This window comes from Schistocerca americana, chromosome 3 (genome assembly GCF_021461395.2).
Source record: "Schistocerca americana isolate TAMUIC-IGC-003095 chromosome 3, iqSchAmer2.1, whole genome shotgun sequence".
Classification (NCBI taxonomy): Eukaryota; Metazoa; Arthropoda; class Insecta; order Orthoptera; family Acrididae; genus Schistocerca; species Schistocerca americana.
Window position 1 is genome coordinate 387014675 of NC_060121.1, and position 13089 is coordinate 387027763.

Consider the following 13089-nt stretch of genomic DNA (forward strand, 5'->3'; position numbering starts at 1 on the left):
GGCAGCACAAATTGTTACAAGTTTTTTTGATCCATGGGAATTCGTGATGGACATGAAGAGAAAACTGAACTGTGAGACTCAAACTATTTTCAGAAAGCCTATACACGAAATTTATGCGATGAATCTAGGAACATATTACATCAGTCTACATATCGATGCCAAAGGAATCACAAAGACAAGATTAGCCTAATTACAGCTCGCGCAAAGTCGTTTAAGCAATAATTCTTCTCATACTCGATACCCTTGAGTGGATTAGGAAGAAACCCTAATAGCGGGTGAAATGGGAATTAACTCTTTGCCACGAACTTCATCGAGGTCCACAGAGTACAGATGTAGATGTAGAGCAACTATTAGACATTCCAAGCGATTCATACATTTAGATACGTGCTACTGTTGAGAAATTGTTGCAGGTAGAGGCGTACTGTTTCAGCCCAATCAACTTCCTCGGAGAAAATTTCGTACTTAATTTCAGTAAATTGCCACAGGCGTATTCCTTACCTACGAGTGGCCCAAGTATGACAGTGATGAGGCCGTTGATAACCATGTACAGCCCGTAGGCGGCAGGGAATCGCTCGAGGCTGCAGTATTCTGCGACGGTGAGGGACAGGTTGACGACCATGGCGCCCCTGAAGAAGCCCACGACGCCAGACATGATGGCAAGCCACGTGAACCCCGTCACTGACACGAAAGCTGTAGATGACACAACACAACAGCCCACATGAAATCACTCTCTAGGGGTGACCGAATTTAATCAGCGAAGGAATGATTAGGTATGGTATTAAAGCACAGGAAGCTTTTGAGGTAAGAAATAAGATTTCTGTAATTAGTGGTTAATTTTATTATAAATTTTATGTGTGATGCAAGGGCAAACGAGAGATCCTAAATAATTATTGATAATATACAGGGTGAGTCACGAAGGAATGCAGATATTTTAATATGTTATTCTACAAGTAAAAAAAAATGGTTCAAATGGCTCTGAGCACTATGGGACTTAACTTCTGAGGTCATCAGTCCCCTAGAACTTAGAACTACTTAAACCTAACTAACCTAAGGACATCACACACATCCATGCCCGAGGCAGGATTCGACCTGCGACCGTAGCGGTCGTGCGGTTCCAGACTGTAGCGCCTAGAACCGCTCGGCCACCCAGGACGGCTACAAGTAAAACTAAAGAAAAAGTTCATATAATCATAGGTCTGCAAATGTTTGGTTACTGAATTATGGCTAATAAAAGATTTTGCCTGAAATTTAGCAACTTCGCTAATAAGAAGCTATCGCAAAACTGTACAATGTTAAAGTAAAGAACGATTTCCATTTATTTTGTTGTTATTGATCTGGTGAATCTAATAAAATATGTCCCAGACGTTTATCCGCAGTAGTTTTCCAGAATATCCAGAGAAGCAAAGAAGTAACTTCATAAAATTTTTAATTTATTAAATACTTGACCCAATTTGTTTTTTAAATTCCATACAATTGCACAAAGTTTTCAACTGGGAAAAATGAGGGTAACAGCGTTAACTGAAACTGTATGAATGTGTCAGACAATCTGCTTTTGTTAACACCATAACACACATGAATTCACGCTAAACTGGAAAAAACAAAGCTCAGTGTTAAGAAAGTTGTACTCGTGTACACACAATTTCACAATATATTCACAATAAATGTTCCAAAACGTTTCCACCGAGTTCAGTGCGATTAGCTGCACGTGTATGAACAGATTTTGTTGCTCGTTTCAGTTTCACTGGGTTGTTCTTAATTACTTTTATTGCATTCATAATGCGAGCAAGTAATGCCTCACGTGTATTGATTTTGTCCTCATAAACTAAGTCTTTTCATCCATCCCCGTACGCAAAAATCCATTGGTGTTAAATCGGGTGATCTGGGTGGCCACGACCAATCCATTTCTGGGGAAAATGTTCATTTAAATGTGTAATAACGGCGCTGATGAAATGTGGAGGCGCACCGTCATGTTGAAAATTCATTTGCAATTGCGAAGGAAGCGGAACATCTGCGTGCAAGCGGGGCATTTCTTCTTGAAGGAATTGTAAGTACGTCGCGCCAGCTACACGTCCTGGGAAAATGAATTGTCAAAAAAATGTGTCTGTTGATTATTACACACCACATATTTATGCTAAATCGCTACTGGAAATTGCGTTACACTGTTGCATGTGGATTTGCTTCATATCATTCGTGTGCTCGTTATGTAAATTGTTTATATCATCTCGTGTAAATTGGGCCTCATCAGTAAATAAAATGTATTTGTGTAACTGACGATTGCTATTCAAACAGTTTCACAACTGCCAGCGAAGAACAGGATCTCCCAGATGTAAATGATGCACTTTTTGTTTATGGTAAGGATACAGATTATTGTACTTGAGTGTACGCCATACCTTGGATTGTGAAATGCCTAATCGTTGAGAGGTACGTCGTGTACTGGTACCCGGACTACGTTGAACAGCATCCTTAATATCCTCCTCATTGTCTTCACGTATCGAGCGCCCGTACTGATTATGAACACTAGGTAGAGAACCTGTCTCCCGTAACATTCAAAGTACTCCACTAATGGTTCTTGCATTCGCAGTCCTCCGAGTTGGATAACGTACGCAATATTCGTTAACTGCAGCAGTAGCATTACCAACACATTTGCCATAAATAAACACCATATCGGCGTGTTCCTCTGTCGTACATTTGAAAGGCATCCCTATTTCATAAATAATCTACAGGCTACAATACTTACTATGTGGTTTCGGTTAAATACAGTTGTTATTATGTTCTTTCACTGAACAATATAGAAAACAAACTCGTTTCAAGGCTAGGAAACGACGGAAACAACTCACTAACGGTTGCCAACAATGACAAACGTTTTTACATTCTGCAGATACACGTTTGGGATATGTTTTATTAGATTCACCAAACCAATGTCCGGCCCCGGTAGTTGAGTGATCATCGCGACAGAATGTCAATCCTAAGGACCCTGGTTCGATTCCCGGCTGGGTCGGAGATTTTCTCCACTCAGGGACTGGGTGTTGTGTTGTCCTAATCATCATCATTTCATCCCCCATCGACGCTCAAATCGCCGAAGTGGCGTCAAATCGAAAGACCTGCACCTGGCGAACGGTCTACCTGACGGGAGGACATAGTCACACGACGACCAGACCAATAATAACAAAATAAATGGAAATCGTGCTTTACTTGAACCTCGTACAGGTTTGCGATGGCTTCATATTAGCGAAGTTGCTAAATTTCAGACAACGTCTTTTATTATCCATAACTAAACATTTGCGGACCTATTTTTACATGCACTTAATTTTTAGTTTTACTTGTAGAATAACGTTTTAAAATTTTTGCATATCTTCGTGATCACCCTGTATACGTATAGAGGTATTTACCTATAATTTTTGAGTATCATTATTTCATTCAATTAGGAAGGTTATAATTTTCGCCAACATGGCGTTTTCCATTAAATGTAAGCCCTTGTTGGTGCTTATTCGCGCATGGATACACCAGAGAGGCGGCTTCAGCCGTTGATAGGCAACAGTGTCGGCAACCTGACGGGTCTAAGCAGCTTTTCCGAAGTCGCGGCTGTAGGAAGTAGCACCCTCTGAACAGTCGAAGTTTTCCTTTGAGTTTGGAGATTTTAAATTGCACCCTAAGCTAAAGATCGGTCTTATTTGTTGGTTCGATCCTCTACAGGCAACATGAGTCTTCTATGGTTAGTACAGGCAGCCTCTTCGCTACATGGACTAAGCTTTGGTGCCATGTTGCACCAGTTTACCTAGTACGTAAGGGCTGAGAACGTCAGGAAAGGTGCGACTTTTGTCGAACAAAACAACTTACGATCTTGTTGCTCTCTACTTTTGACAATTAGATATACCGGAATTACGATGATAACTCGCAATTACGACTACATGCGGACCAGAAACGCCATTCTACTACCGTGTACCATCATTAGGGAAAATCTCTCTTGCTCGGCTTCAGTTATCATATTTGATTTCTGTATTAGTATATACTGACGAGCCAAAACATTACGACCACCTGCTTAACACGTTGAGAGTTGGGAGGCCGCCAGCGGACACAGCAGAGATGAACAGCATATCTTTGGATCATATACAAGTATATGATTTCAGAGACCTTTTCAAGGCTTCAAAATCTATGATATATACTTGAAGACTGAAGCAACAAATGCAAATTTATATAAAGGCCGGGACTCGAACCTGATTCTCCTACTCACTGCGCAGACGCGCTAACCACTACACCACCTTGGCACACTGGCTTCGCACAGTTGCACGAGCCACTCTAGCACGCCTCCCTCCCCAGTCCAAATTCTCATTCACGTCTCAGCCCACTTGATTTTCTCCCTAAATCAACAGCACAATAGAGGAACTCCAGCTGTGTTGGAATAGCACCTCAGCATCAACTGAAACGAGGGATCCTCCAGTCTAGCTTTATACATCATAGACGTTTAAGACTTAAAGAGGTCTCTAGAATCATACCATTTCATTTGATTAAAGCACCTTTGTGTGGGTTTCAGGCAGAGTCCACCGTTTCGTTCGATGCTAAAGTGCTGTTTCAATACTAATTGGAAGACTCTGCAGTGCTGCTCTAGATTAGGAGGAATGCCAAGTGAGCTGAAGTGTGCAAAACCATTGTGCCAGGGTGGCATAATGGTTAGCACATCTGGCTAGAGAGCAGGAGACCTTGTTTTGAATCCTAGCCTTGATACAAATTTTAATTCGTCGCTCCAGTCTGCACGTATAAATCATATGTTTGGAAGCCGGCCGGAGTGGCCGAGCGGTTCTAGGCGCTACAGTCTGGAACCGCGCGATCGCTACGGTCGCAGGTTCGAATCCTGCCTCGGGCATGGATGTGTGTGATGTCCACAGGTTAGTTAGGTTTAAGTAGTTCTAAGTTCTAGGGGACTGACGACCTCAGAAGTTAAGTCCCATAGTACTCAGAGCCATTTGAACCATATCTTTGGATAGCATGTAAAGTTGCAAAATAAAGTTCTAAACGTTGACCAAGATATTGTGCCTGATTTCCTGGACAGCGGCGTCAACGCGATTAAGAAATACAAATCAAAGCACAGTGCTGCACTGAAGACTGTACTAAACATAGGAGACCCAGTGGCATTCAGCTGGCACACTTTGCCAGGCATTAAATTATGCTGTGCTTACCGGCGGCAGCTTCGTGACAGTCGATATGTTAACAGCGTCTTGGTCCTCCTTTGGAACGCAATACAGAAGCGATTCTCCGTAGCATGCATTCCACAAGTCATTGGTAGGTTTCTGGTCATATGCAGCACCAAGTGCCAGCAATTACCGTAAGTTATGAGTTGGTGGTTTGTGAGCGCAGAGCTGGCGACTGACTGCGTGCCAGATGTGCTACATCAACTCAGGTGAGTTCGGTGGCAAAAATATGAACACGGGTTCACTATAATGCTCCTCAGAGCACTGTAATATGATTCTCGCTTTGTGGTAAGGACAGTTATCCTGCTGGAAGGTGCCTTCACCGTCGGAACGACAGCAAACATTAAGGGATGCAGATAGTCGACAATAATGTTCACGTAGCCCACAACTGTCATGGCACTGTCAGTTACTACCATAGGTCCCAAGGAAAGCCAGGTGAATGTCCTCCATAGCATAGTTCTACCCACACTTGCGCGCATCATGAGACAGGGTGCATGTTTCGATCAGCCATTCACCTGGGTGACGGCTAGTCCGGACACAGTAATCGAGCTGGTGTAACAAAGATTTAGGCGACATACTGCCGTCTTTACATAGTCCAATGCCTGGCAACGTGTGCCAGCTGAATGCCACTGGATCTCCTATGTTTGGTACAGTCTACAGTGCAGCACTGTGCTTTGATTCGTATTTCTTAATTACGTTGACGCCGCTGTAAAACCGGTGTTGACAGATGTGAAAATTACCGAACTATCAGTTTAATAAGTCACAGCTGCAAAATACTAACGCGAATTCTTTACAGACGAATGGATTGTAGACTTAGAGAAAGCTGACTGGAATACTCTCTTTCAAATTCTAAAGGTGCAGGGGTAAAATACAGGGAGCGAAAGGCTGTTTACGATTTGTACAGAAACCAGATGGCAGTTATAAGTGTCGACGGGCATGAAAGGGAAGCAGTGGTTGGGAAGGGAGTGAGACAGGGTTGTAGCCTCTCCCCGATGTTATTCAAATGGTTCAAATGGCTCTGAACACTATGGGACTTAACATCTGTGGTCATCAGTCCCCTAGAACTTAGAACTACTTAAACCTAACTAACCTAAGGACATTACACACATCCATACCCGAGGCAGGATTCGAACCTGCGACCGTAGCGGTCACGCGGATCCAAACTGGAGCGCCTAGAATCGCACGGCCACACCGGCCGGCGCGATGGTATTCAATCTGTATATTGAGCAAGCAGTAAAGGAAACAAAAAAGAAATTCGGAATAGGAAATAAAATCCATGGAGAAGAAATAAAAACTTTGTAATTCTGTCAGAGACAGCAAAGCAGTTGGAAGAGCAGTTGCACGGAATGGACAGTGTCCTGATGATGATGAACATCAACAAAAGCAAAACGAGGATAATGAAATGTAGTCGAATTAAGTCGGGTGATGCTGAGGGAATTAGATTAGGAAATGAGACACTTAAAGTAGTAAAGCAGTTTTGCTATTTGTGGAGCAAAATAACTGATGATGGTAGAAGTAGAGAGGATATAAAATGTAGACTGGCAATGGCAAGGAAAGCGTTTTCGAAGAAGAGAAATTTGATAACGTCGAATATAGATTTAAGTGTCAGGAAGTCGTTTCAGTAAGTATTTGTATGGAGTGTAGCCATGTATGGAAGTGAAACGTGGACGATAAATAGTTTAGACAAGAAGAGAATAGTAGCTTTTGAAATGTGGTGTTACAGAAGAATGCTGAAGGTTAGATGGGTAGATCACATAACTAATGAGGAGGTATTGCCTAGAATTGGGGAGAAGAAGAGTTTGTGGCACAACTTGACAAGAAGAACGGACCGGATGGTGGCATTGGAGGGCAGTGTGGAGGGTAAAAATCGTAGAGGGAGACCAAGAGAGGAATACACTAAGCAGATTCAGAAGAATGTAGGCTGCAGTACGTACTGGGAGATGAGGAAGCTTGCACAGGATAGAGTAGCATGGAGAGCTGCATCAAACCAGTCTCAGGACTGAAGACCACAACAACAACAACATGGTCCAATCTTGATTATCCAGTGCCCACTGGAACCGTAATTGACAGTGTCGTTGAGTCAACATGGCAATATGTAGGAGTCATCTGCTGCAGATCCCCATGCATAACAATGTGCTCTGAACGGAATGCACTGAAGTACTTGTGCCTATGCCAGTACTCTGTCGTCGTGTCTGTCACAGATCGCGACCTACTCTACAGTGTGGTCAGGCTCCAACCTCCATGTTCTGTCATGAGCTGCCGAAGTCCAACTTCTTGTCATCCGCTCATAGTTACATCATCCTTCAAACACTTTATGTTGACAGTCAACACAGGACCTAGCGAACAGCCAGCTTCCTTCGCTGTTTCCAACCAGCTTATTCCCAGTCCGTGGCTGTAACAATTTAGTCTTCTTCAGAGTCGCTTAAGTAAGTGGATTTCCCCATTTGCGGCCAGGTAGCACAGTCACTGAGTGTAGGGAGTTAAGATGAATGGGGTACAGCGGCCGTTGCAGCTTGAGATGGTCTTTAGAACGATGGTCTACAGTGAATGAATGGAAACGAGTGGCGTGATGTTATGAATCATGCAGCGGCGTTTGCGTAGAGTTGTCAGTGCTAACAGACAGGCAACATTTCGTGAAATAACTGCAGAAAGCAACCTGGAGCGTACGACAAACGTATCCGTTAGGACAGTGCCGCGAAATTTGCCTTTCTGTAACAGCACAACATTGCCTGCAGAACCTCTCCTGGGCTTGTGACCATATCGGATGGACTCTAGACGACTGAGAAACCGTGGCCTGGTCAGACGAGTCCTGATTTCAGTTGGTAAGAGCTGAAGGTAGAGTTCGAATGTGGCGCAGACCCCACGAAGCCTTGGACACAAGTTTTCGGACAAGTTTTTGTGAAAGCTAGTGGTTGCTCCATAATGGTGTAGGAAGTGTTTACATGGAATGGACTGGGTCCTCTGATCCAACTGAATCGATCATTGACTGGAAGAGGTTATGTTCGGCTACTTGGAAACCATTTGCAGTATTTATTTAATTTATTTAATCGTATGGCTAGGGCCCTCCTCTGGGCAGGATGTTCGCCGGGTGCCGGTCTTGCAATTTGACGCCACTTCGGCGACCTGCAGTCGATGAGGATGGTAGGATGATGATGAGGACAGCACAACACCCAGTCCTTTGGCGGAGAAAATTCCCCGACCCAGCCGGGAAACGAACCCGGGCTCAGAGGACTGACAATCCGCCACGCTGACCATTCAGCTACCGGGGGCGGACAGCCCATTTGCAGTTATTCATGAACTTTATGTTCCAAACAATGCTGAAATTTTTATGAATGATAATGAGCCGTGTCACCGAGCCGCAATTCTGCACGATTGGTTTGAAGAACATGCTCGACAGTACGAGCGAATGACTCGGCCACCCAGATCGCTTGACGTGAATAGCATCGAACATTTAATTCAAGAGGTCAGTTCGTGCACAAAATCCTGTACCGGAAACATTTCCGCACTTTTGAACAGCTGTAGAGACAGCAAGGCTAAATATTTCTGCATGGGCTTCCATTGACTTGTTGAATCCTTGCCACGTCGACTCGCTGTACTACACTGGCCAATAGGAAGCCCGACGCGATGTTAGAAAGTAATCCATGACATTTGACACCTTAGTGTATAGTGCACTCCGTCATAAAGCAGCAGTCTGTGAAGCAGCGATCTGTCGACAATAACTACAAACTGCAAATGGATTGGCCTGTTTATAGTCCCGACCTGAACGCTATGGAACACTTTTGGGATGAGCTTGAACGTCGACTTCGTTCCAGAACGCAGTGTCCAACGTCGCTATCTTTTATGGTTCGGCTCTTGAGGGAGAACGGGCTCTACTCCTCCACAGACAGTCAAACATCTCATCGAAAGTGTCCCCAGAAGATCTGAAACCATTACAAATGCCAGGGGTGGACACACCCCAATTTAGCGTCCACTAACAGGTGTCTGGATATTTTGATAAGATAGGTTATTCTTTAAAGGGTAGGCATTTATTAAGCATTTTCATTGTCAACACAGTTCTCAGTCAGAGATCACTCGTAAGTACTGTTCACTTTTCACGCAGGTCAGAGGTATGTCGATGTGAGCAAGAAAAATGTCTTTTTTCTGTCATCTTGGGAAATGGATGAGTTACGCAGTATTATTTAAAATGTCTCGGATGTTTCGGAAGGTGGCTGTGCACAAACTACAACTCATGCAGAAAATAGGCATATCAGTGGATGTGTCATCTCTTCAAGTTTTTAACTCACATTAGTGGTGGGCACTGTTCGTGATGTGTCAAACGCCAGTACGATAGCAAACTCTTGTTGTACACATCGCAATGCGTCACGGTCAGTTTCAGTGACCACATTAATTATCATTCCTTGCAACTCTTCCACATTAAGTGGCAGTGGAGGCAGATACACCCACTCTTTGACACAAACTGATAAGCAGAAATCACATTGAGCTAAGTCAGGTGACCGGGTGGGGGTGGGGGGGGGGGGCAATGAAGAGGAGAGTGTTGACGGGAAGCATGTCCAGTCCAACGATGCGACAGTTCGACGCTGAGGCAATCACGAACGCCTGAAAGCAACTGTGCTGGAGCAACATCTTGTTACAGGATAAAATCTCCACTGTCTTGCTCTAGTAGTGACGTAAGTTACTGCTGCAGCTTGCCCAGGTACACGAAACCAATCGTAATTTATTCCGCAAAGAAAAATGGTCCGTGAAGTTTTGAAGAGCCCGTGGCACGAAAGACATTAACTGTAGGTGTTCCACAATTACATGCGAATTCTCTGAGCTTTAAAATAGATATTATTATAATTCACCTTTATAGATACATGCCGCGAATCTTTGTCACTGGAAAACAACTTCTGTGAAAGACGCTCCTCTATCAGCACCCAGTACAAGTCATTGCAAAAAATCAGAACGAAGATCATTCTCCGGAGTAGTCAGTGCAAGCAACAACTACAATAGGATGCTCTAGACAAGTGACTGCAGTATCAGCAGTTCCCTCCTCGCACGTGCCGTCTATTTCTTCAGGTTCCTGATGAATAATAACTATACACTGTGGACCTTTTCCGCTGACATCCCCGACCAGTCTGTTTTCTCTGCACCACGTAAACAGTGAGTCATATGAAATGTGTTGTACCATCTATGGGCTGTATTGTCTGTTAGAGCTTTTACCCAATATTTGTTATGAAACTGTCGCTGAACCACCGCAAGTGATTCACATTTAGCGAATTCTCACAGTTAGCGAATTCTAAGACGAAACGCACACACCGGTCTATTATGCGGCATATTCTGACGCGCCTGCTGCCTATGGTGGACTCTACAACGACGCCATGGGGCAAATCACGAATAGAAACTTAGACAGATACTCTACTCACTTATAAGTGTCTATTTTCTGTATGTCTTGCAGTTTTCTTGCAGTCAGCTTCTGAAGCCCCGGAGGTACTTACCAATAACCGTGTACCGAGGATCTGACGTGAGGGGAGGACAGGGCGTAAGCGGGATCTTGGAATACTCGTATTATCCGCGCAGTGAAAGACGAAATAGTTTTGAAATTTCACTACAGCTGCCCCTGGCTACACTTAATACAAATCAATGTCAATTACATGATCTAGTGAATAAAATGAAATGAGCGTATGGCATCGTTGGCCGGGAGGCCGCCTAGTGCAAGCCTTATTTTAGTCGACGCCACACGGGGCGACTTGCGCGCCGGTGATGAGGAAGAAATGATGAGGAGGACAACACAATACTGAATTGATACGATTATTTGTTAGATAGGCAGGCTAATAGTTGAGCTTTTTGGGGGGGAAAAAAGTTCTGAGTCGAGCAGGAGAGTGGATCTTGAGACAGTTGCCCTTCCCTGCCAGTCACCATGAACACCATTGCTCAAATACATTGGGAAAAACTAATCTCACAGAGTATCAGGCGAAAAGTCTAAACGTGTGTTGAGTATATATCTAAATACCACAGTGATGTCCGCCTGCTTGGGTGGATGGTAACATGCAAGTGGGCCCGAATTCGATTCCCGGCCGTGTTGGAGATTTTTCTCCACTCGTGGAGTGGGTGTTGTGTTGTCCTTATTATCATTTCATCCTCATCACCGGCGCGCAAAGCTGCTTGGCCTCTGTAATAAAAAAAAAAAAAACTGAGTGGAAGGATCAACAAACGAACTTGAACGGATGTCGTGTGGCATCCGCAACGACCAAACACAACGATCAACAACGAACAAAACGCAAAAAAAGGAAAAAAAATGTGGCGTAGAATGAAACCTGACTTGCACTTGGCGGCCGAACTTCCCCGGATGGGGCCTCCGGCCAGCGATGCTGTACGCTCATTTCCATTTTTATCCAAACTGATATTAAGAATCTGCTTCTTGAATTGAATGAGAGACAGAAACAAGATGTTTCTGGTGACTAGGCATAGGTAGGACTCACAGTCTGATCGATGGGACGCTTCATCTCCGAGGTCAAGCTAGTATTGGGCCAATCGCCGTGTGAAAGCAGTACTGTCAGTAAATCAACCGACAGAACAGCAGCACAGCCAGGTTAAGTGCCGTTGGCAATTATACATTAGTGGCTCATCAGTTGAGATAGCAGATTGGACCCTGTGCAGCTCCACCTACCCGAAAATATCCGTGGCGGTAAGCGGGCCCAAGCTCGGGTCTCCTGATTAGCAGCGACGTTCAGTGACTGATGAGCCCTTGAAGTTTGTGAACGTACTGTCAAACCACCGGCTGTTGAAAATGCGCCATACAAAACACAGCCGAAGTACGAATCAAGGACTCCCGATTGAAAACTTATACATTATACGCAACTCATTTGGATCCGACAAACAAATTCCATACATGTCAACATCTGTGAATCCACAAAGCCCCAGACAAATGACAAGGCCAAACAGAGCCGCTACTTCAGGTGCAATGTATGCCGAACTCATAGAAACAATATCGTGCAGATTAAACCGACCCATAGGAAGACTCTGACAATGACAATTCATAATTAATGAGCGACGCAGAGGTTGAAAAATGGAGCGCAAATCATCACATTAGCAACTGACCGATTGACGGCTGACTGCAAACAGACGATGAAGTAACATCTGCAGACTGCAAATAACTATAACCGTGCTAGCTTGTGACCTTGGTCAACGACATCATAGATGCCGCTCTATGCCTACAATAGGCACATTAAACTAGATACAGGTAGAAACGAAATACAGTAACCACACACATAGGACAATACAGGGACTTAGATCAGTTAGAATAGAGTACAATAGAATAGTACGTAGGCTTACGGCAGCGGCTCACGTTAACTCAGAGATGCTTCTTTACAGTCAGCGAGTCAATCATTTTGATTAGAAATCGATACGCGACACAGAGCCGAATGGCTTGATGTGTACTACATCTTGAATGGCACCGGTTGAGGGATCTTACACATTCTATAGGGTTTTCTTTGTTTGTTTTCTTCCTTATCAGATTATCTCTATGGTATAATTACTTTTCTGGTTTCTCAGATTGACGTTATTTTTAAATTTTTATTTATTTGTTAAGGTCATAAGAACGAGGGGCTTCCAAAGGTAAGTTACAAATGTCCTCCTACGATAAGGTTCTAAACAATGCTTTTACCTGTACATATTATTTACTGTAAACTTGTTAAACCTCACGCGGTTGACGTGAGTATGGAAATAAATTTACGTTTGGAGATTGCCATGTTGCGCATGATAGCTTGTAATGAAGTATTAGACAACTAGCCTAATGAGGCATGTTATTATATATCATAGGATATTGCTATGATGGCTATTATTATTTCAGGACCGCACATGTAATCCTAAAGCCGTCTCCCGCTACATCTACGCCTGTCTCGCATCAAGTTCTGCGGACGGCCAC

At 43.9% G+C, this 13089-nt stretch overlaps 1 protein-coding gene across 1 annotated transcript in view; it reads right to left on the reverse strand.

The window, feature by feature from the left end:
* LOC124605705 overlaps positions 1-13089 on the reverse strand; it is a 310921-nt gene that overhangs the window by 24953 nt on the left and 272879 nt on the right. The window contains exon 10 of the mRNA XM_047137569.1: positions 499-690. Within this exon, the coding sequence (XP_046993525.1) occupies positions 499-690 (192 nt within the window). The remainder of the gene's footprint in view (positions 1-498; positions 691-13089) is intronic.